The following is a 22,734-nucleotide window of genomic DNA, read 5'->3' as shown; positions in this document are numbered from 1 at the left end:
GCACGACATACTGCACCGCGGCACGGCGCCCTGCACCCCGACTACAACAACCACCAAACTCTTCCAGTCCCCCACCGGGCCCCGGGACACACCGCCCCTACCCACGGAGGGGCTAACATCCCGGACGAGCCCGCCACTACTTCAGCCGCAGCGGTGGTGCTTCTCCCGTCACCACGACCCGTGAGTGGCGTCACGACCCGTTACACGGCCACCATCCTCCCACCAGGAGTGACATGGCCCCCGGTCCGGAGGCGCTCGTGCCACCGACAACACGAGCCCGGACCTCGAGCAGCTCGGCTGGAGGAAGCGGCCGGGCCCCTCTCAGGGCGGTACACGTATACTCTTTCTGGCTGCCTGATGTAACCGAAAAGATAAAAAGGCAGGAACTCCAGGACCCTGCATCCGTTCCGCTCCTGGACCCACACTGTACAGCATGGCGACTCCCGTCCCGCGTCCCGATACCCCGGAGCCCGCGCAAGGAACAGCGGCGTGGGTGAAGGCCCGGACGGAGGAGATGTGTCGCCGCCTCCAGCACCAGGTGAGCTTCCTGGTAGAGCACTGGGCAGCGGAGATGGGGGAAATAGTGGCTGCTGTGCGGGCCCGTGAGAGGATGACGGTGATGGCAGGGTGGGGAGGCGACCCATGTCCCTGTGCCCTTGAGGGGTCAGCCATCGCGGCTGAGGGGCTCGGTCTGCTGCTGCCCGCCATACCGCCCCCTTCATTGCCTGTAGCAGTGGTTGCTGCTCCTCCACCCATATCCCCACCCCCAACATCGGTGGCGGAGTACGTCCCGGGCGCGCACGGGAAGCTACTGGAGGAGGCAGGCCTCGACCTGCAATGGAACCCGGCCACAGAGAGCCCGTTGCCGGAGGGGACCCGTTACCGGACGGCGCCTGAGCCAGAGGCGATGTGAGGGCCCCGGAAGTGGCTGCACCCAGAGGTACCCAGGCTCCAGCAACCCGCCCGGCCAAGAAAGCTTCGAAGGCGAAACAAACCGCTACAGGGTCGCGGGCCTCGGCTGAGGTTCCGCGGGGAGGCAGCTGCAGGGCAGCAGAGCCAGCCACGACACAGCGGCGCTCCCCTCCGAGGGTGTCGATAGTAGTCGACACGGGAGAGCGCCGGCTGGGCCAGACCCCTACTGAAGCAGACCCCGGGTATGGAAACCCACCGTACTGGGAGCGGCAGCCCAGCCAGTTGAGTCGGGAGATTGCGGCCCGTGAACGAAAGAGAGAGGAGGAGGTGCTATCCCGTACCATCGAGGGGAAGGAGCACCTAAGGAGCGCTGGCTACTGGGTACGAGGCCCCACTCACCAGGGTCATGTTCAGCACTTCAACAAGGACAAGGGCTGGGGGTTCTTGTACGACCCCAGCCTAGAGGCGGAGGTGTTCTTCTCCCGTCGGGATGTAAATAGCCATCTCCCGTTTGGGCACCCGGACCGTGACCTCCTGCCCGGCGATTTGGTGCACTATACCCGGCACCGAGGGGAGAGGGGCTGGTTTGCCCTAGAAGTCCGGAGTGGCAGACAGCCCCGTCCTCCACCGTACACCCCCGATGTGGAGGTTGAGGAAGAGGAACCTCCCGCTGAGTAAGTGGAAATCCCTTGAAGCTAAAAGGACCCATCCCCGTTGGGACTTGTGTTGTTAAAACCCCTGTTGCGTGAGTGACTGCTCATGGACAAGGCCGTGGACTTGCCGGCCACCCAAAAACTTTTGGGCTTGTAAATATTGCGCTATCCTGCCCCCTTATCATGCCTTCCCGTTCCGTTGGCCTCCGGAGAGGCAGATTGGAGGTAGGACCCGCAGCAGAGCAGGCTGGGGTCCGGTCACCACCGGGACCGGTGACCATCCTCCGGGGAGCCCTTAACAACTGCCAGGTGCGCTGTACTGTACCCGTTCCCGCCTGGGAGACCTACCGTGTTCCTGTTTCCAGACTGGGGAAAAGGGGTGCTGCCCATTTCTTAGGGGCAGCATCAAGGCTAGGTTGATTGGGTGGGAAAGGCGGAAGGACATGGACCCGTTCCCGTTTAATAAAGTTTGAAACGTTAAAGTAAAATACCTCCCGTTAAGGGAAGACCTTCAGTAACCATAGTTTGTACAAATGTTATTATAATTGTGTTTTCCCGTTTTTCTTTCCTGTTTTACAGTTTGAAAAATAAAAATAAACCGGAGTTGGTCGGGCAGCCCGCGGACGGTCTGCATTAAACCAAGGGGGTATGTGACGCCCTGGACCCCAGGGGTCACAGGTAATTACATCAGCCACATACACACACACACCCCCATCCCCTGTGAGGTCACACACATGTCACCCGAAAGGGAGACCTGATGCCTCCCTCAGGGCGAGTAGAGCACACCAGGTGGGAGGAGTCAGGTGGAAAGACACGCCCACCAAGGAGACTACTGTCCTGGGGCAGGAAGTTCAAACAGACAAAGTTTAGAGTTGACAGTGACAGGAGGTGAAAAAGGAGAGAAACTGTCAGGGACCCGGGTAGGAACCTGGGCCCCTTAGAGAACGTCAGGCAGGCAGGCAGGCGGTTGTGGCCGTCTGCAGGAGTACCGGTACAGCAACCGGCGGAACCGTATGGACCGGGCTTGGGTCGGAGCCCGCCGGTCCCGAACCGGGGAGTCAAATGTGTACCGGAGCACCAACAGAAGGGTATTCAGACCCCGTCCTAGCTTAGAAGTCACTGAGTATAGGCAAATTGACTGATTGCTGGCCGGACCTCAGGGGTTCATCCACAACTGAAGTCCCGAAAGAAGGCAAAAGCCCACCGAGACCGGGTGAGCGCCACCGCCAAGGGCCAAACACCCGACGGGCCAGCGCCTGCGGGCAACTGAGGGCTCCTCCGGCAGCTCAACGCCGGGGAGCGGGCTACCACTGCTTAGGCAGGGGGGCCGAAACACAAACATCCAGAGGTGCACGGGAAAAGGGGCCCCCATCAACCCCACAGGGGACATCAGCCGGCCACGGGGACCGACCACTACCGAACTTTGGTTTACCAGTGACTCAGTGTGAATTAATCGTGAGTACACCAGTGCCATCCGGGCACGACACACTACACCGCGGCACGGCGCCCTGCACCCCGACTACAACAACCACCAAACTCTTCAAGTCCCCCACCGGGCCCCGGAACACAACGCCCCTACCCACGGAGGGGCTAACATCTCGGCTGCGGCCGCAACACCGATCCCGGACGAGCCCGTCACTACTTCAGCCGCAGCGGTGCTTCTCCCGTCACCACGACCCGTGGGTGGCGTCGCGACCCATTACACGACCACCATCCTCCCACCGCCTACTTTCCCTTAACAGGAGTGACGTGGCCCCCGGTCCGGAGGCGCTAGTGCCACCGACAATCCGAGCCCGGACCTCGAGCGGCTCGGCCGGAGGAAGCGGCCGGGCCCCTCTCAGGGCGGTACATTTACATACAGCCAGAGAGAGGGAGGAACAGGCGGCGGGGGGCGGGAATTATGTGCATAACCCGCCCGGACCGGACATTATCAGCAGAGGTGCACACGTCAATCAAAAAGTGGATGAATTTTCAAACTTTATAAAGATGGATTTCACTGCCTAAACACCCGAGCTGCCCACTAATGGTATGTACAGCCTGTGCCTGATAGTGCCAGTACTGCACTGGCTGCACCTTATATACCAAAATCCTGATGTTTGGTTCCCTTTAACACCTCCCCTCACCTCCACCAGAAAGACATAGCTAAACTATACAGTTTCATATGTCTGTCAATGATTCCATTGAAAAAGCATACAATGTAGTGATGAGCCATACTCAGGTACTCAAAACAAGCAGTCGGACACTCAGATGGGCACGATTTGTGTACTTAGTGTAATGGAAGTCAATGGAAGATCTTTTGGAAAAATGCTTGAGTTTCCCATTGATTTCCATTATAGTCAAGTACCATCCATCCGAGAGTCCATCTGCTCTTAAGTACTGATCACTCAAGCATGGTGCGCTCATCACTATAAATTATACCTACTATCTTGTTACGCACATAACAACCTGTTCTAGTATGTTAATAGGTGTGGTACGTGTGATCATGTGCAGCTGTGACCTTGAGATGCCTATACCACATGCTGTCTGTATCAGTCACAGCAGAGGGGTGACTACTGCACATGCTCAGACTCCTGTCCTAACTGCACATGCTCATGTCAGTGTAACAATACAGCGAGCATTTTAATGAAAACCCATCTGTTCAGAAATGCCTATAGTCTCCCATAATCCCAATGCCTCACCACCATTGGAGCTGCCGCCTCACCACTCCCCCACCTACTGTCTCCTCCCCAATATCCTATAGAATGTAAGCCCGCAAGGGTAGGGCCCTCTTCCCTCTGTACTAGTCTGTCTATTGTAACTTGTATATGTGTTCTGTATGTAACCCCTTCTCCTGCACAGCACCATGAAATCAATGGTGCTCTATAAATAAATATTCACGATTATGTACTATATTGAATTTCTCCCTAGAAAGAATAAATGTGACTTGCTAATTAAAGTTAATTAGGAATTTCTATTTACATTTTCTTTTATTTTTCTTTATCTTTTTCCAGTCTTTGAGAACCCCTTTAAGGCTACTTTCACGCATCAGTTTTCTGCATTCAGGCACAATCCCTTTTTTTCCTGATCCAACGGATCCGGCAAAAAATGTAAAAACCGTATACACTGGATCCGTTTTTTAACGGATCCGTTATGCCGGATGCGTAAAAAACCGGATCCGTTGGATCCGTTTTGCATCCGTTTTTGTATCCGTTTTGTCCGTTTTTTTTTTTTTTTTTTTTGCTGGATCCGTTTTTTCAAAACATTGAAGCATGCTCAGTTTACAAAAACGGATCCGGCAGCCGCATTCGTTTTTTGCCGCATTACGCTGGATCCGGCATCCATAGGCTTTCATTGTAAAACACGCCGTATCGCGCCGGATCCGGTGCGATGCGGTTTTATTAAGGGGCCAAAAAACGTTACATGAAACGTTCCATCCGGCCGCCGCATTAATTTTGCCGTATCCTGAAAAAAACGGATGCAACGCAAAGCCATCAGGCACAATCCGGTAACAATGCAAATCTATGGGGATAAAGCGGATGCGGTACCGGATCCGTTTTACCCGTTTTTTTTCCGGATTGTGCCTGATGGAAAAAACCTGATGTGTGAAAGTAGCCTAAGTATCCACTATGTTGGTTTACACATAGAGCAGTTTGCTCTGGCAGACAGAGCTGTACAGGAAAACTTTGCCCTTCTTATCATAGCTTGTGGGAGAGAAAAAACCTGATCCCTGTAAATATACAGCTAGTGTGTCTAGAAGAGGCCTGGAAGGTAGACTGGAAAGTATACATTGCGGCCAAGTATGACAAGTATAATTTCAACAATTTGGGCATTTTAACAATTCCAAAGATGTCCCATTGTGGGGCTTGCGTCCTATTGGTGGTAGGATGTGCTTTATTACGTGTTGGAGTGTGTTCACAATGGGGTTTTTCAAATTGAATGGTAACAGAACTGCATAAAAACGTGTAAGGCTGCTTTCATACTACGTTTTTTTAACATGCGTCATGATCGTTTTTTTGCTGTAAAAGTGGATCCCGTTTTTACAAAGAAAAACGCATGCAAATGCATGTGTTATTTTGCAGGATCCTGTCACTTGAAGTTTATGGGCGGGCATTGGAGTCATGTGATCGGGAGTGAGGGGAACTGAACATGATCGTCTGGGAGCCGGCATCTGACAGCTGCGGACGCTGGTAACAAAAGGTAAACATCGGGTCACTAAGCAAAGTGCTGCTTTGCTTGGATACCTGATATTTACCTTGGTTACGAGCGTCGGCAGCTGCGCTGCTAGAAGCCGGGCTGCCTGCTCCCTGCACACGTAATGAAGGTAAACATCGGGTAACTAAGCGAAGCGCTTTGCTTGGTTACCCAATATTTACCTTGGTTACGAGCGTGGGAGAGAGGGAGGGAGAGAGAGAGAGAGACTGATCACCCGAGGCTGGTTTCTTGGCATAAGCAGTAGAGCAAGCAGGATCCTGTCTATCAGCATGCCAACGTTCACATGCGTTTGCGTGCAGTATAGTCAGGATCCAGTGAAAAACAGTATTTGGACGCAGCTCAAAAACACTACAAGTAGCGTTTTTGAAAAAAGTTAAAAAACTGCAAGTCGCTGGATCCTCACTATAACGCATGAAAACGCATGTGAATGCATGTTGACACGAGTCCATTGCAAATGCATTGAAATGAAAACGCATTTGCACTGGATCCGTTTTTACGTTAAAAAACCGTTCATGACGCATGTTAAAAAAACGTAGTGTGAAAGCAGCCTAATGAGTTGTCATGCAGTGGTTTTGAAAAACTATTTTAGAAATGTCATTTATTTTGCTGCTACTGTAAAATGCTGTATTTTTCCGCATTGAAAAGAGGCAGGAAAAAACACTAGGTTTGAACAAGCCTTAGATTACCCTGTTGATAGGCATAAAATAGTGTGCAGCGTTGGTATAAAAACACAAAAGCTCGGGGAGAATATTCCCATGCTGTGACTTCTCAAGAAACATGGATCAATTAGTTTATTTTAAGAGTTGTATCTGTCAAAAAAACCGAAACCGTTTACCTGTTTATGTAATTACTAGCGATGGGTGAGTGTACTGGGTACTCCGAGCATCAGGCAGCTCGACATTCTCAATATTTGACGAAGCCTTCTGGTGAAACGCGCGTCGAGGCCCCGCCTCCACTCCTGGACTGCCCGACTTTCCCTGCTCTGATATGACGCAAGGTAATATACCTTAGTTTTTCATGCCCTTTGCCATTGAGGGACCCTCTATGAGATTCTACAGATCTCTCCACTATTTATCGCTCCCCTTTTGGTGACTTAGGGGCTATCACACCTTTGAGAATTTTTTTCATTCATATTGCAGTCTGTCAGTAGGTGTTGCTGCCATCTTGTGGCTAGTCTAGGTTTTGCTGTGGGTTGTTCTCTGTGCAGGCTTTTCCATCCTTGCCTGCAACCACTGTGCACCCTGTATCACCTTGTATTCAATAAAGTAATTTGTATTGTACTTTGACGATCCTTGTAGTCCTTTTTCTCTGTACCCCCTTTTCCTTTACATTGCATCCTTTTATTGGGGTTACACATCTTTTAGGTTTTATTCTCAATATTTGGTTGAGCATTCTGGTACTCAGGCGCCATGCTCGAATTCCCCCTCCGCATCTTTCACAGCTTTATTCAGCCACTAAATATGCAGGGATTGCCTGCCAATCATGGTAATGCTGTAGTCATGTTGGTTACTACCATTACTGTGATTGGTTGGCTGCATAGCGTCATCAGGTATAAGGGCCATTGATGCCATACTTGCCGCACTGTAACGAAAAATAGTATAAGGACTGCAGAGAGATTGTGCTGGAGAAGGCATAGTGTTGCAGCATGATTACCTGCTGGTGCAACGTACACCCACAGTGCTTTTTAGGACTAATTTAAATCTGTTAGTCTCTTATAATAACGTTCTTATTCTGCATTTAATGTAGAACAAGCTGCTGGAGTAGGGATAGTGTATCAGAGGCCTGTATACAGGGATTCTAGGCTTACATACCTTGCTGCTGCTACCTTAAACATCTATTCTTTTCTCTAATATAATAGTCCTAGCTGTGTACATAATTTGAAATGGACAATGCCTGCATTAAGGGACGTGGAAGTGAACGGTCCCGCTGATGGTGCTCGCTGAGGCTGGAGGAACACAGCAAACATACTTGTCATCTAGACCTAACTTCCTGTCTTACTTTGCAGGGGTGTGCGGGACATCACTGTTGAAGCCAGAACAATGCGAGCAGGTTGTGGGCTGGATGGTAGATAATTCTTCCAGTCTCTTTTCTGGCACCACCCTGTCATCCACATGGTCCAATCTGACTATTCAAGAGTCAGCACCACATAATCCTCATCCTGATCCTCCTTCCTTCCACCAGGAGACAATTGACCCCCACTTGGACACTGCAAGTCCATTTGTTCCTTCTTCTGGCCTCTCATCTTGCACGTTTCAAGAGGCACATGAGGAAATCGTGTGCAGTGATGCCCAAATATTTGGGCAGAAAAAGGTGACGATGGGGAACGGCAGTTATTGTCATAAGTGGTGGATGATGATGAGACACAGGTGCCAACGAGTCCTATTAACTCTACAAGTCAGGAAAAGGACCAGAGTGCAGAAATGGAAGACTAAGTCGAGGACGATGAAGTCACTGACGGAAGGTGGCATGCACAGAGGGAGGGAAACGCAGCAGGCAGCAAGAGGCAGTGTGGGGGCTCATAGGCACAAGGCGGACAACTGTTCCCCAGAGCACCCACACACAAGATTCCAGGCCAAGGGTTAGGTGTTTCTCAGTCTGGCACTTTTTTACAAAAGTGCAGAAGACAAGAAAATGGTCATTTGCAACCTGTGCTGTTCCAAGCTTAGAAGGGGCCAGACCTCCAACAGCCTGACCACCACCAACATGCTTAAGCACATGTTCTCCAAACACCCGACAAGGTGGGCTGAACGTCTGGGTCCACAATTTTTGTCTGCGGGTGACCCCATTGCCTTTTCCCCTGTGCTGTGTGCTGTTCAAAGGATACAGGCATGGATTCCGCCTTTCCTGAACCTGTCTTTGAACATTCACAAACACCATCAGCAACAACTTCCTTGTTCCAGTGCAGCGTCCAGCTCTCTACCTCAGGCCTTTGAAAGCAAGTGGAAATACGCAGCCATCCACTCACATGCCCAAACACTAAATAGCCACATTTCCAAACTGCTTTCCCTGGAAATGTTGTTGTTGTTTTGGCTTGTGGACACCTGAGGCTTTCCGTAAACTGCTCGAGGCGGCCAACCCTCGGTACTCGGTCCCTGCCTGTCACTGTTTCTCTCGGAGTGCCATCACCGCCTTACAGAAGCACGTGTCCTATCATAACCTCACTCGTTCCCTGACCAACGTGGTAATTTGGAAGGTCCACTTAACCACCGATATGTGGACAAGTGCTTGTGGCCAGGAACCCTACATTTCCCTAATGGCACACTGGGTGAACCTTGTGAAAGCGGGAACTGAGTTTGAGCCTGGGATGGCAAGGGTATAACCAACACCTAAAATTGTACAATACCAGAAGGCCACAGTTAAAGAATTGCCCACTACCCTTGCACTACTGTGCGCGAGAAGCACCTCGAGCACTGATGTGCGGTGAACTCATGACTTCAGTGCCCGCAGCAGGTCACACGCTGCTGTGACCTGTAGTGACCTCATGATGTCAGCGCAGTTCACAGCCGTGGTTCTCACACAGCACAGTGTGAGAGCTGACAGTGGCTGTTGTTCCAGTCAATGGGGAAAATTCTGTTCTTCATAGGCTGGAACAGTGAGTCTATGGACGTCGTGGGACTTCCCTATGGATTATGGCAGACCTAGATTAGGGTTTTGAAAGCTAATAAATTGGCGAGTGAGGGTGTCTCTTGTCTTTTTTTTTTTCTTGAATATTTCCCTCTTTTATGCCTGTCAGGTTCGCTTCAGAAGAATGTCATGGGACCTCCTTGGGCATTACGGTGGACCTAAAAGATGTGAGGTTTTTCTCCCCCCCCCCCCCCCCCTCCTAATAAATTGGTGAATAAGAACTGGGTTCAGAGGTTTTATTATAAATAAAAAAAATTAGTTGTATTTTATTTTATTTTTTTACCATTTACAAATACTGCATAAGGAACGGGGGTGTCTGTTAGATGCCCATGCATTACCTATACCAAAGCTTGATGCCAGCTGGAAATTCACAGCTGGCATCAAACCCATGTGTTACCCTGCACCAGGGCAACAGGGTATGCTACTTCTGGGGCAACTGTGGCCTTCTATTTTTAGGCTGGGGAGGGCCCGATAACTATTTATGGGCCTCCTCAGCCTGAGACTACCAGGCGACAGCTGTCCGCTTTGCCTTGGCTGGTGATTCAATTTAGGGGACCCCATGTTTTTTTGTTTTTTTTTTATCAAATATTTATTTTTAAATAAATAATTTAAAACAACAACATGGGGTAATCTCTGTTTTGGATTACCTGCTAAGGTAAAGCTGCAGCTGTCTGCTTTACCTTGCTGGCTACCACAGATAAGTGACCCCAAGTTGTTGTTGTTTTTTTCTTATTTTTTTTTTTTTTATTATTATTATTATTATTATTATTATTATTATTGAATTTGGGGCTAAAGACAAGGCTAAACACCCTTTAGTGCCACATGAAGGGCACTAAAGGGTGCAAGCTTACAATCCGTAGGAGGTGGGATATTATATATGTGTTTCACATCTATCTAGCTAGCTAGCTTTGACATTATGTTAAAAGTGGATGACACGCGGATGACATACGGATATCACACAGAGACTAGGCAAGGGGGAAATTGCACTCATGACATATGGAATAACACTCACATGTCACTTGCATCTTACTCCAAGACTGTTCACGAAACACAACTGACAAATATTTCACACACAGATGTTTGTGCACCCATAAGGGGCGAGTCTGACAGTCAGCTGTAGGCACTGAAACAGACTGGATTTGCGATCCCTTTATAGGGAACCTGACAGCTTGCCCAGATCCACCAAACCGCCACCAGGCAGAGACCTCTTACAAATCATGTCACGCAAGCTCACAGAGGTGAGACTAGTCTGGGGAAGAGAACATCTTCATGACTAGTCACCCACTAATTAGCATATCGCCACCAAAGTTTTCTAAAATAGTTTTTGCAATATTATACAATAAAATGGGTTTATGTTGAGTATTCACATAGCAATGAATTAATGGTGGGGGCCTATAGGAACTGGGCACGCTGTCAGGTTTGCTTTATATCTGGATGCAATTAAGTTTGAAGATTTTAAGAAGAATCCTTTCTGTTGTTGGGATTCTTTTTCTATTTCAATCACACTTTTACACTGTATTGTAGTGTATATTCACACTGCGATATACAGTAGTTGGGGCTGTGGGATCTCAAATACTGGTCAAAAGACAACTTTTTAGTCATTGCAGATCATGAACACAGAATTTTGAATATAGCTGTTTGTTTTTATTTATGGTACATTCACATAAAAATTTAGTTTTACATTTTATGAAAAAGTCCAATTCACATAATATTGTATATTATTTTTTATTTTCAAGTCAACCAAAGTAGACATATACCCTTCATTAGGTTCTTCTAGCTTAGCCATTTTGATCACGTAGGACTTAATTGATATGCCGTTATGTTATTAAGCACTGTTACTATCTATGACTACTTTCATTGTGCAGGCAGTAAAAAGACTCACTCTTGGCTTCATGTGGTCTTCCTGTAAAGAGAGGACAAATCCAGAATTTCAATGAAGAGAAATGAACAATGGGGTATAGTGTTCAGAAAGCTGAATATGCAAAAAAGTCCTTTACTCATGCTCTCCAGATCCAGTGCTGAGTATCCAGCTCTGCTCCTGTTGCTTATCCTCTGCAGCACTGGCATCACTTTGGCAGAGCAGAGCTCAGCGGCTCGTGCTGTGGATTCAGCAAAACCCATGTGCACGGTTATTAGCTGCAGAACTGTCGACATGACTTCAGCTCTGCAGATAATAAACACCAGGAGGAGTGGCGGAGACTCGGGTCTGGACCGGGGTAGGGTGAGTAAAGATCAGGTGAAGCCATGGTGCAAATAACATTTTTAAACTTGTGCCTCAAAAAAGTAGGTAGAGCAATGTGCAAAGGTAATAGATTCTCAAAATGACGCAATAAAATTGGATCACATAAAGCTGACACTCGATTTAAACTCTGGTCTGGCCGTTTGACCACAGCCTAAGGATAACTTGACTTTCCATCTGCGTCGCTGTCTGATATTTTCAGTGTAAACCGTTTTGCTCTTCTGTAACTTTCATCACTGATTGAATTCAGCTTGAAGCATAAAAGACTGTTCTTGTATGTTACAGGTTGCATAGCGGTTGGTAACAAGGACTGAAAGGAGCTTGTTGAATCCTTTACTATATCTCGCTGCCTTCACAGCCTCAGAAATGGCGTGGACTGTTTTTCTTTTAGCTAGAAATTGCATCTCATCACGGATTCTTTATAACAAAGTGTGCCGGACCTGCACACGACAGCTGTCTGTAGGCTCTGCAGAACAAGACTGTCCTTCCAGCCAGAGGCGTTCTCCAGTAAGGATCGGGTGTGCGTCTGGATTCTGGGGTGACACTGCAGCTTCAGGTGCACTTAGAAAAGTTCTAACAATGTCAAATGTTCATGTCCTGTATACACACAAAACTGAAAAAAACTATTATGGAGTAATCTTATTCACGCTATACAATGTCAAATCATATATTCTTGAATTATATCAAACCAATATATATGTATGTGTAATATATATATATATATATATATATATATATATATATATATATATATATATATACTAGAAGGTGGCCCGATTCTACGCATCGGGTATTCTAGAATTTACGTATTGTGTAGTTCATGTATGATTTTTGTTATATATATATATAGAGATGTTGTTGTGTGTAGTTACCAAGTGTTTGTGTAGGCGCTGTACATGTTCTGGGTGTTGTCTGGGTGTGACGGGGGGTGAGAGCGGTGTTGTATGTGTGTTGCGTGTGTTGCGTTGTTTGTGGAGCGCTGTGTGTCTGTAGCGTTGTGTGTGTGTGTTGCGCGGTTTGTGTGTGTGTGGTGTGTTTTGGGGGGAGGTATGTTTTGTGCAATGTGTGTGTTGTGCGGTATGTGCGTATATTTGTGTGTGCTGCGGTGTTTGTGTGTTGGGTGTTGTGTGTGTGCAGCGTTGTCTGTGTGTGTGGGTGTCTGTGTAGGGCAGTTGTTTGTGGTTCCCAGTGTGTGTGTGTGGTGTGTTGTGCAGTGCGCGCGCGTGTGTGTGTGTGTGTGTGTGCATCAGCCTCTCTTCTCTCAGCCTACCTCTCCCAGCCTCCCTCCTCCCAGCCTCCCTCAGCATCAGCCTCCCTCTCCCAGCCTCCCCAAGCATCAGCCTCCACCAGCATCAGCCTCTCTCCTTCCAGCCTCCCCCAGCATCAGCCTCCGCCAGCATCAGCCTCCCTCTCCCAGCCTTCCCCAGGATCAGCCTCTCTCCTCCCAGCCTCCGTCCTCCCAGCCTTCCCCAGCATCAGCTTTCCCCTCCCAGCCTCCCTCAGCATCAGCCTTCCCCAGCATCAGCCTCTCTCCTCCCAGCCTCAGCCTCTCTCCTTCCAGCCTCCCCCAGCATCAGCCTCTCTCCTTCCAGCTTCCCTCAGCATCAGCCTCCCCTTCCCAGCCTTCCCCAGGATCAGCCTCTCTCCTCCCAGCCTCCTTCCTCCCAGCCTCCCCCTCCCAGCCTCCCTCAGCATCAGCCTTCCGCTCCCAGTCTCCCCCAGCATCAGCCTCCCCATGCATCAGCCTCCACCAGCATCAGCCTCTCTCCTTCCAGCCTCCCCCAGCATCAGCCTCCCCTTCCCAGCCTTCCCCAGGATCAGCCTCTCTCCTCCCAGCCTCCTTCATCCCAGCCTCCCTCAGCATCAGCCTTCCGCTCCCAGTCTCCCCCAGCATCAGCCTCCCCAAGCATCAGCCTCCACCAGCATCAGCCTCTCTCCTTCCAGCCTCCCCCAGCATCAGCCTCTCTCCTTCCAGCCTCCCTCAGCATCAGCCTCCCGTTCCCAGCCTTCCCCAGAATCAGCCTCTCTCCTCCCAGCCTCCTTCCTCCCAGCCTCCCTCAGCATCAGCCTTCCCCTCCCAGTCTCCCCCAGCATCAGCCTCCCCAAGCATCAGCCTCCACCAGCATTAGCCTCTCTCCTTCCAGCCTCCCCCAGCATCAGCCTCCCCAAGCATCAGCCTCCACCAGCATCAGCCTCCCTCGTCCCAGCCTCCCCCTCCCAGCCTCCCCCAGCATCAGCCTCTCTCCTCCCAGCCTTCCCCATGATCAGCCTCTCTGCTCCCAGCCTTCTCCAGCACGCCGTGCTCCTCTGCCGACACTCACACACCCGATCGCATCCACTCACACACACCCGATCGCATCCACTCACACACACCCGATCGCATCCACTCACACACACCCGATCGCATCCACTCACACACACCCGATCGCATCCACTCACACACACCCGATCGCATCCACTCACACACACCCGATCGCATCCACTCACACACACAGACACCGACGATATCGCACATACGCGCTTATACTCACAACATCCGGGGATATCACATGCTTCTGGCCATGTGATCCTCCCGCAGGTCCTGGAAGCTCACAACAGCACAGTATCGCCGCCGAGAAGCAAGCGATATCCCAGGATGTTGTGAGTATGTGGATGCGATGTGTGTGTGAGAGTGAGTGTGATCTGATTTGTGTGTGTGTATGTGTGTGTGTGTGTGTATGTGTGTGTGTGTGTGCTGTTATGTGTGTGTGCTGTTATGTGTCTGTATTTTCCGCCGCTGCAGGACCTTGATGTGTGGATGCGATGTGATGTGTGTGTGAGGTGTGTATGAGAGTGAGTGTGAGCCGGTGTACACTGGTAACTATGATACACATCGGGTAACTAAGGGACCTTAGTTACCCGATGTGTATAATGGTTACCAGCTTTCACGGCCTCCGTCAAGATGCCAGCATCGCAAGGTTATGTGTGGCGCTGCTGGGATCCTGACGGAGCCGGTGTAGAAGCAAGCGATATCCCAGCATGTTGTGAGTGTGTGGATGTGATGTGTGAGAGTGAGTGTGATCTGATGTGTGTGTGTGTACTCACCTGGGAGTCGCGGCTCCGTGTCAGTTGGGCCAGAGCGAGCGTGCATTGCGTGAGGGGGGCGGGGCCTGCAGAGAGCCGGGGCGAGAGGCCAATCCGTGTGGGGGGGCGGGGCCATGGCGAGCCCAGCGGCCAATCAGCTTTGTGTCACCGTAAGGACACAATTTCGGAGCATGACAGACAGACAGATAGACAGACAGACAGACAGACAGACAGACAGAATAAGGCAATTATATATATAGATATATATATATATATATATATATAAAAATATATACTGCTCAAAAAAATAAAGGGAACACCAAAATACAAAATCCTTGTTTAAATGTTTTGTTTTTTTCCATACAGTTCCGCAGCTAATATATGGAGGAAAGTTAGATTTCTTAGTTTTCGACTACCTCTCTGAAATTACAATGTCTCTTCTGACAGCAGTAAAAGCCAAGACACCTGTAAGTATATTCTCAAATGTTAATCAGATAAAGGCATTAAGGCCTCAGTCCATGAATGTATCTGGTGATGACATCAAATTGCCACAAACAAACTTGAAAATATGGGAATATCTGGGCAATTTAATATCATTTGTAGCTGTGGTCTGACTATTTTATATTGTCCTATATCTCCCTTTATACAGTGGATATTCCCATCTGAGGATATGTTCATACTGTGTCTTTGTCAGCCAGGTTCTGCTCAGAATCCAGTTGAAAAAGCACCCCGTAAAGGTAATATAATGCACAGCAATTGTCAAAATATTTCTGTGCACATGTTCCGTCTTCTGTCACTTTGGAAACCCTGAAGCGGTTAAAGGTGACATGTTCGGAAGCTGCCTGCACTGTATACTCAGAGGCAACCTGTCAGATCCTCCTATACCCTGCTACACGCCAGCATTCACATATGTATGCCAAAGTTCCCTGCCTAACCAGCCCTGTATAATGCTATTTACTAAAATCATAGTTTAATAAAGCATTTATAAAGTGCGCTGTTCCTATGCCAATTAGGCCTTTGACTAGTCATCGGGACATTGTTTGCCCAGACTAGTCGGCCCTTTTTCCAAGCTCTCATTACCCTGTTGGCATAATAACATGATTTCCAAGAGCTAACGTCATCGCAGCTCCTGGAAATCTTGCAGATGCCCACAGCTCATTTTGGCAGTGTTAGTGTGCATCAGAAGCCGGTTGTACGCGTCCTGGCTTCAGAGAGGCGCACAGCGCATGATAAGAACAGCAGCTTCTGCACTCCCTTGACAGTTAGGTACTAGTGGTTATAAGTTACAACCACTAGCAACTAACTGTCACTATATGAGTGGTGGTAACCATGGATACCTAAGCTGCTATAATGCCCTGCACATAAGATAGGTGACATAGTAAATCAGGAGAACTATACTACATTTCTATTTGAAGGTATTTGCTAATATTATTATTATTGCACCTATTATATATTGGAATAGGATCTTGGAAGTGGTAATAACCCTTTACTGTAACCTGTTATCTCAATACAAAAAATCTTATGATTTTTTTTATGTAAGAAATGCAATAACAATGGTAAAAAATGTTATTTATATTTTTTTATTTTTAAATCAAAACAGGCTGGAATTTCACAAAGTAGTCGCTGCTTTTTCTTTCATAGAGCAACATAAAAATCACTTGGACATTTCTCATATTAAGGTTTTAATTACTCTAGTTGAGGAAAAAAAACAAAGCCTTGCTACAGAAATTCTCAAGCTATGTTCACACGCAGCATTTTTTCTTTTTTCTTTCTGCAGCCAAGACCTGCTTATTTGGCAGTAAAACCCAGTTTTCAAAACACCCATTTGTGTCTTTTTTTTTTTTCCATGTTTTTGGGTGCGGCATGCATGTGTGCCACGCCTACAGTACATGTGTAACCCAATTGTAGTCAAAAAAAGTGCTGCAGATTTCAAAAACACTGCAATTCTCCAATTGTCAGGGAAGGGGGAACCGTTTGCATGACATTTTGTTATATTTAAAAGCAGCAAAAAAAACAGTGCATGTGAACATGGCCTGAACGTTCATAGATGTAGAAGCGTGACTGTAGGTGTCTAGTATACGTATGTTCTGATACGTTTGCATTGTACTTGCAGAGCCTTGGATTTGCACCTGACTTTGTACACACAGCAATGGCCCCATATCTGAAAGACATTCATAAGTCAGGTATTTTATATCCAACACACTTGTTACATTATTCAGATTCAGCCTGATTACATTTTGTTTTTGTTCTTTTGTTACTAATTTTTTGTGTTTTAAAGAGGAGGAATTCTAGAAGCATCCATGTGGTACCATGTGGTGGTTGTGTGACCACTGTTTTGTGGTGCAGCATCATATATCAATAAAAAAAAGAAGCAAAACTTAAAATATGGAGAAACTTTAAGCTTGCTCAAACTTTAAAGGGGTTGTCTGGTCTAAATCCATAAGTCTGTCATAACTTGCATTGAGCGAGGCCACGCTCATCTAGTCGTTTTCTGGCCAGGAGTCTGCATATTGCCTATTCTCAGCCATGTGATTGCCATTGCCGATTCTAAAGGGGGCTTTACACTCTACGATATCATTAATGTTTTATTGTCGGGGTCATATCGTTAGTGACGCACATCCGGCGTCATTAACGGTATCGCAGCGTGTAACACTTACCAGCAACCTTAAATGTCCTCCAAAGTGGTGAAAATCGTTCACCATGGAGAGGTCGTCCAAAAACCAAAAATTGTTAATGGTTGTTTATAGATGTTGTTCCTCGTTCCTGTGGCAGCACACATCGCTGTGTGTGACACTGCAGGAGCGAGGAACCTCACCTTACCTGCGTCCCGCCCGCAATGAGGAAGGAAGTAGGTGGGCGGGATGTTCATCCCGCTCATCTCTGCCCCTCCGCTTTGACTGGCCGGCCGCTTAGTGACATCCCGGTGACGTCGCTGTGACGCCGAACGCACCTCCCCCTTGAGGGAGGGATTGTTCGGCAGTCACAGTGACGCTGCCAACCAGGTAAGTGCGTGTGACGCTGCCGTAGCAATAATGTTCGCTGCGGCAGCGATCACACGATATCGCATGCACGACGGGGACGGGTGCTTTTGCGTACGATATCGCTAGCAATTGCTAGAAATATCATAGCGTGTAAAGCCCGCTTAACACCGGAGTATCCTCACAGTGGGCAGTGTGTATGCTATGAGGGTTCACAGGTCTGCAGACATATAGAGAGACACATAGTGCCTGCAGACTTGTGGATTTAGACCAGACAACCCCTTTAATCAAGTAATTGTTGTTATCACTACCTTTTCTTCCATTGTCAGATTAATTTAACTTTAGTAGCATTTTATTATCAGAACAAATCACTAATCCTTAGGGCAGGGGTCTGGAACCTTTTTGGCTGAGAGAGCCATGAAGGCCACATATATTAAAATGTAATTCCGTAAGAGCCATAATCACCAGGGGGCAGCGGCGAAGGTGGAGCGCCACAGAAGACCCCAGGAGGCAGGGTAGGCGATGCTGCGGGCACGGAGGAGGGGGTGTCGCGGCTCAAGAGGGTTAGCAATACTGCTGTGGGCTCGTGGGGTGTCATGGTGGTGGGTGCCGTTGATCTGCCGACGGGCTGCTGTGAATCTCCTGCAGTTGACGAGATCGACTTCAAGAAAATGGCCGCAGTGTGTGCGCAGATTAACACGATGGACTTCAAGAAAATAGCTGCGGAGTCCTATCTGCGCATGCGCCACCTTCACGCCCATTTTGTTGAAATCGATCTCATCAACTGCGGGAGATTCAAAGCAGCCTGCAGTCCGTCGGCTACTACAGTCTCGTCGCTGCGATAGCCCATGAGCCCGCAGTATCGCCGACCCTGCGCCACCACTGCTGCCCCGATAAGCCATGTGCGATTTGTAAGATGCACCCCCATTTTCCCCCATTTTTTGGGGGGGGGAGAGTGCGCCTTACAAATTGGAAAATGCGGTATTTTTTTATTAAAGCTTTGTCTGCGAGCCAGATGCAGACATTGAAAGAGCCATAGGTTCCTGACCCCTGCCTTAGTGAAACCTTGTGTGCACTTAGCTGATTAGCTGTTTATGGTAATTATAACTGAGTCTCTACACAACTGCTTTATGTATTCCCCTTATTAGAAGTATTTGTTTATCAGATGGTTTATGCAGAATAATACGTAATGGGCTTTGCTCAGTTCTGCCCTACTATTTTAGCTTAAATTTAATTGACCTCCTTTTGCCATTTATATGTAATACTTATTTAGGATATACTATCCAGGGCCGTATTTACCATAAGGCACCCGTGGTCCCGTGCCTGGGGCGGCAGGATGCGGGGGGGAGGCACCTTCTAGCAGTAAAAAAAAAATTTATTTTTTTTTTACATATCCATTAAATCCGCTGTATTTTTGGAGGGGGGAGGGGGGAGAGGCGCACCTCCATTTATTTGTATCCGCATCAATTAAGACGCGAATGCAGACAAACTGCGGCGGTCGGGCACAGAGAGCTGATTGACCCCGGAACTGCCGGCGCCTGCACTTCCGGGGTCGCAGGTGCGCCAATCAGCTCCTTCCTCTGTGCTGCGTCCAATGTTGTGTGGATTTCACATGCAGAGCTCACAGCAGGACGCCGCAGAGGACGCCGCGATGGAAGCCGGTGTCAGAAGAGGATACTCATGTGAGCCAGGAAGATGACAGCGGGCCCTGGAGCAGAGAGCCTGATGCTGGGGGAGGCTAGGAGGGGGGGAGGCTGATGCTGGGGGAGGCTAGGAGGGGAGGAGGCTGATGCTGGGGGAGGCTGGGAGGGGGAGGCTGATGCTGGGGGAGGCTGAGAGGGGGAGGCTGATGCTGGGGGAGGCTGACGCTGAGGGAGGCTGGGAGGAGAGAGGCTGATGCTGGGGGAGGCTTGGAGGAGAGAGGCTGATGCTGGGGGAGGCTGGGAGGAAAGAGCCTGATGCTGGGGGAGGCTGGGAGGAAAGAGGCTGATGCTGGGGGAGGCTGGGAGGAGGGAGGCTGATGCTGGGGGAGGCTGGGAGGAGAGCGGCTGATGCTGGGGGAGGCTGGGAGAAGGGAGAATGATGGTGAGGGAGGCTGATGCTGGGGGAGGCTGGGAGGAGAAAGGCTGATGCTGGGAGAGGCTGGGAGGAGAGAGGCTGATACTGGGGGAGGCTGGGAGGAAAGAGGCTGATGCTGAGGGAGGCTGATGCTGGGAGAGGCTGATGCTGCGGGAGGCTCGGAGGAGAGAGGCTGATGCTGAGGGAGGCTGATGCTGGGGGAGGCTAGAAGGGGGGGAGGCTGATGCTGGGGGAGGCTGGGAGGGGGGAGGCTGATGCTGGGGGAGGCTGGGAGGAGGGAGGCTGATGCTGAGGGAGGCTGATGCTGGGGGAGGCTGGGAGGAGAGAGGCTGATGCTGGGGGAGGCTGATGCTGGGGGAGGCTGATGCTGGGGGAGGCTGATGCTGAGGGAGGCTGGGAGGAGAGAGGCTGATGCTGGGGGAGGCTGGGAGAAGAGAGGCTGATGCTGGGGGAGGCTGATGCTGGGGGAGGCTGGGAGGACAGAGGCTGATGCTGGGGGAGGCTGATGCTGGGAGAGGCTGGGAGGGGGGAGGCTGGGAGGAGAGAGGCTGATGCTAGGGGAGGCTGGGGGAGAGAGGCTGATGCTGGGGAAAGCTGGGGGAGAGAGGCTGATGCTGGGGAAAGCTGGGGGAGAGAGGCTGATGCTGGGGGAAGCTGGGGGAGAGAGGCTGATGCTGGGGGAGAGAGGCTGATGCTGGGGAAAGCTGGGGGAGAGAGGCTGAAACTGGGGGAGGCTGGTGGGAGAGAGGCTGATGCTGGGGGACGCTGGGAGGAGGGAGGCTGATGCTGAGGGAGGCTGAAGCTGGGGGAGGCTGGGAGGAGAGAGGCTGATGCTGGGGGAGGCTGATGCTGGGGGAGGCTGGGAGGGGGAAGCTGATGCTGAGGGAGGCTGGGAGGAGAGAGGCTGATGCTGGGGGAGGCTGGGAGAAGAGAGGCTGATGCTGGGGGAGGCTGATGCTGGGGGAGGCTGGGAGGACAGAGGCTGATGCTGGGGGAGGCTGATGCTAGGAGAGGCTGGGAGGGGGGAGGCTGGGAGGAGAGAGGCTGATGCTAGGGGAGGCTGGGGGAGAGAGGCTGATGCTGGGGAAAGCTGGGGGAGAGAGGCTGATGCTGGGGAAAGCTGGGGGAGAGAGGCTGATGCTGGGGGAAGCTGGGGGAGAGAGGCTGATGCTGGGGAAGAGAGGCTGATGCTGGGGAAAGCTGGGGGAGAGAGGCTGAAACTGGGGGAGGCTGGGGGGAGAGAGGCCGATGCTGGGGGACGCTGGGGGGAGAGAGGTTGATGCTGGGGGGGCAGGGGAAGAGAGGCTGATGCTGGGGGAGAGGCTGCTGCTGAAGGCGGGGGAGAGAGGCTGCTGCTGGGGGAATGGGAGAGAGGGGCCAATGCTAGAGACAGAGGACAAGGGTTGAGGGATAGTGCAATGACAAAATCGATGGGGGAAGTGTAAGGACTCAGAATGAGAGGGTGGCAGCATTGGGAGCTCATTATGGAGAAGGGGCAGCATGTGTGGGCTCAGTATGGAGTGGAGCAATGTAGGGGAGTCAATATCAAGAGTGGGGTAGTGTGTGTGTGTGTGTGGGGGGGGTGTCTGAGCATAAGCGTTAGTGTGGTGGTCTTAGTATGATGAATGGGGCAGCATGGAGGTGTCATTATGGAAAAGAGGAAGGCAGCATTAGGAGCTCATGGAGAGGGGCAGCATGCATGGGACATTGTGAGGAGGGGGCAGCATGCATGGGACATTGTGAGGAGGGGGCAGCATGCATGGGACATTGTGAGGAGGGGGCAGTATGCATGGGACATTGTGAGGAGGGGGCAGTATGCATGGGACATTGTGAGGAGGGGGCAGCATGCATGGGACATTGTGAGGAGGGGGCAGCATGCATGGGACATTGTGAGGAGGGGGCAGCATGCATGGGACATTGTGAGGAGGGGGCAACATGATGTGAGGTCAATGTACAGATCATATTTCATAATTGAGGAAGGTGTGGTGGGTATAATTTATAAGGGAGGGCAGTGTGTAGTTTATTAGGGGCAGTGTGACAGTCACAGTATATAAGTGGGGACGGTGTGGTGGGAATATTTTATTTTCATGCTATGTTTTGATGTGCCTGTGGTGATCCCCATTGGGGGGGGGGGGGTTAGTGCCCTTCGTTTCTCATTGATACTTTTTCAGTGTTTTACAGAGTAGATCTGCCTTAAACAGATGTCGTGTGCGAAAACTCAGTGTTACGTTGTCACTAAGGGGCGCGACCACTTAAAGTGCCTAGGGCAGCACGAAGGCAAAATACAGCCCTGATACTATCCATATATTTGCAGTAAGCACCTTATTATTTTCCCATATGGATTAATAAACAGTGGTACTGTATGTACATTTGATTCTGTGATATGTGTTTGGTATTTTCTTCCATATTATACAATTACCTCGCTGTCGCACTAAGCACCTTACTATTTCCCACATGGATTAGCAAACAATAGTCCTGTTTATTACTTGAATTTTGTGGCATTTACATTGCACTTCATTACCGATTACCGAGAGGTGAATTTAATTTTTTTTTTTATATAATATATGAACATCGACAAGGCAGAGTCCAGCAATAACGTGAGCAATCCAGGATGCTGTTAAAAAATTTTTTCCTTCTTTTTATTCATAAATTCATTAAAATATAATGGTCCAAGCAATTCAGAACAGCATTATCGCAGGAAAATAGCGCAGATAGGACTACGCGTTTCAGCGGATTTTACCGATCTGGAATCTGGACCGTGAAAAAGGCGGATTTTACCGCTGAAACGCGTAGTCCTATATGCGCTATTTTCCTGCGATAATGCTGTTCTGAATTGCTTGGACCATTATATTTTAATGAATTTATGAATAAAAAGAAGGAAAAAAATTTTTAACAGCATCCTGGATTGCTCACGTTATTGCTGGACTCTGCCTTGTCGTTGTTCACATTTGTATGGATGGACTCCTACGTCCTGATCCGGGCACAACGGAGTTAA

The 22,734-nt window shown here is 49.7% G+C and overlaps 1 protein-coding gene across 1 annotated transcript in view; it reads left to right on the top strand.

The window, feature by feature from the left end:
* Positions 1–22,734, top strand: part of LOC142310199 (uncharacterized) — a 140,525-nt gene that overhangs the window by 1,955 nt on the left and 115,836 nt on the right. The window contains exons 2-4 of the mRNA XM_075347688.1: positions 11,905–12,175; positions 15,049–15,149; positions 16,796–16,865. Of these exons, the coding sequence (XP_075203803.1) occupies positions 11,986–12,175; positions 15,049–15,149; positions 16,796–16,865 (361 nt within the window). The 5' untranslated portion in view covers positions 11,905–11,985. The remainder of the gene's footprint in view (positions 1–11,904; positions 12,176–15,048; positions 15,150–16,795; positions 16,866–22,734) is intronic.

The sequence above is a fragment of the Anomaloglossus baeobatrachus genome, chromosome 1 (genome assembly GCF_048569485.1).
Source record: "Anomaloglossus baeobatrachus isolate aAnoBae1 chromosome 1, aAnoBae1.hap1, whole genome shotgun sequence".
NCBI classification, from domain to species: domain Eukaryota; kingdom Metazoa; phylum Chordata; class Amphibia; order Anura; family Aromobatidae; genus Anomaloglossus; species Anomaloglossus baeobatrachus.
This window is presented reverse-complemented; position numbering and strand designations above follow the sequence as displayed.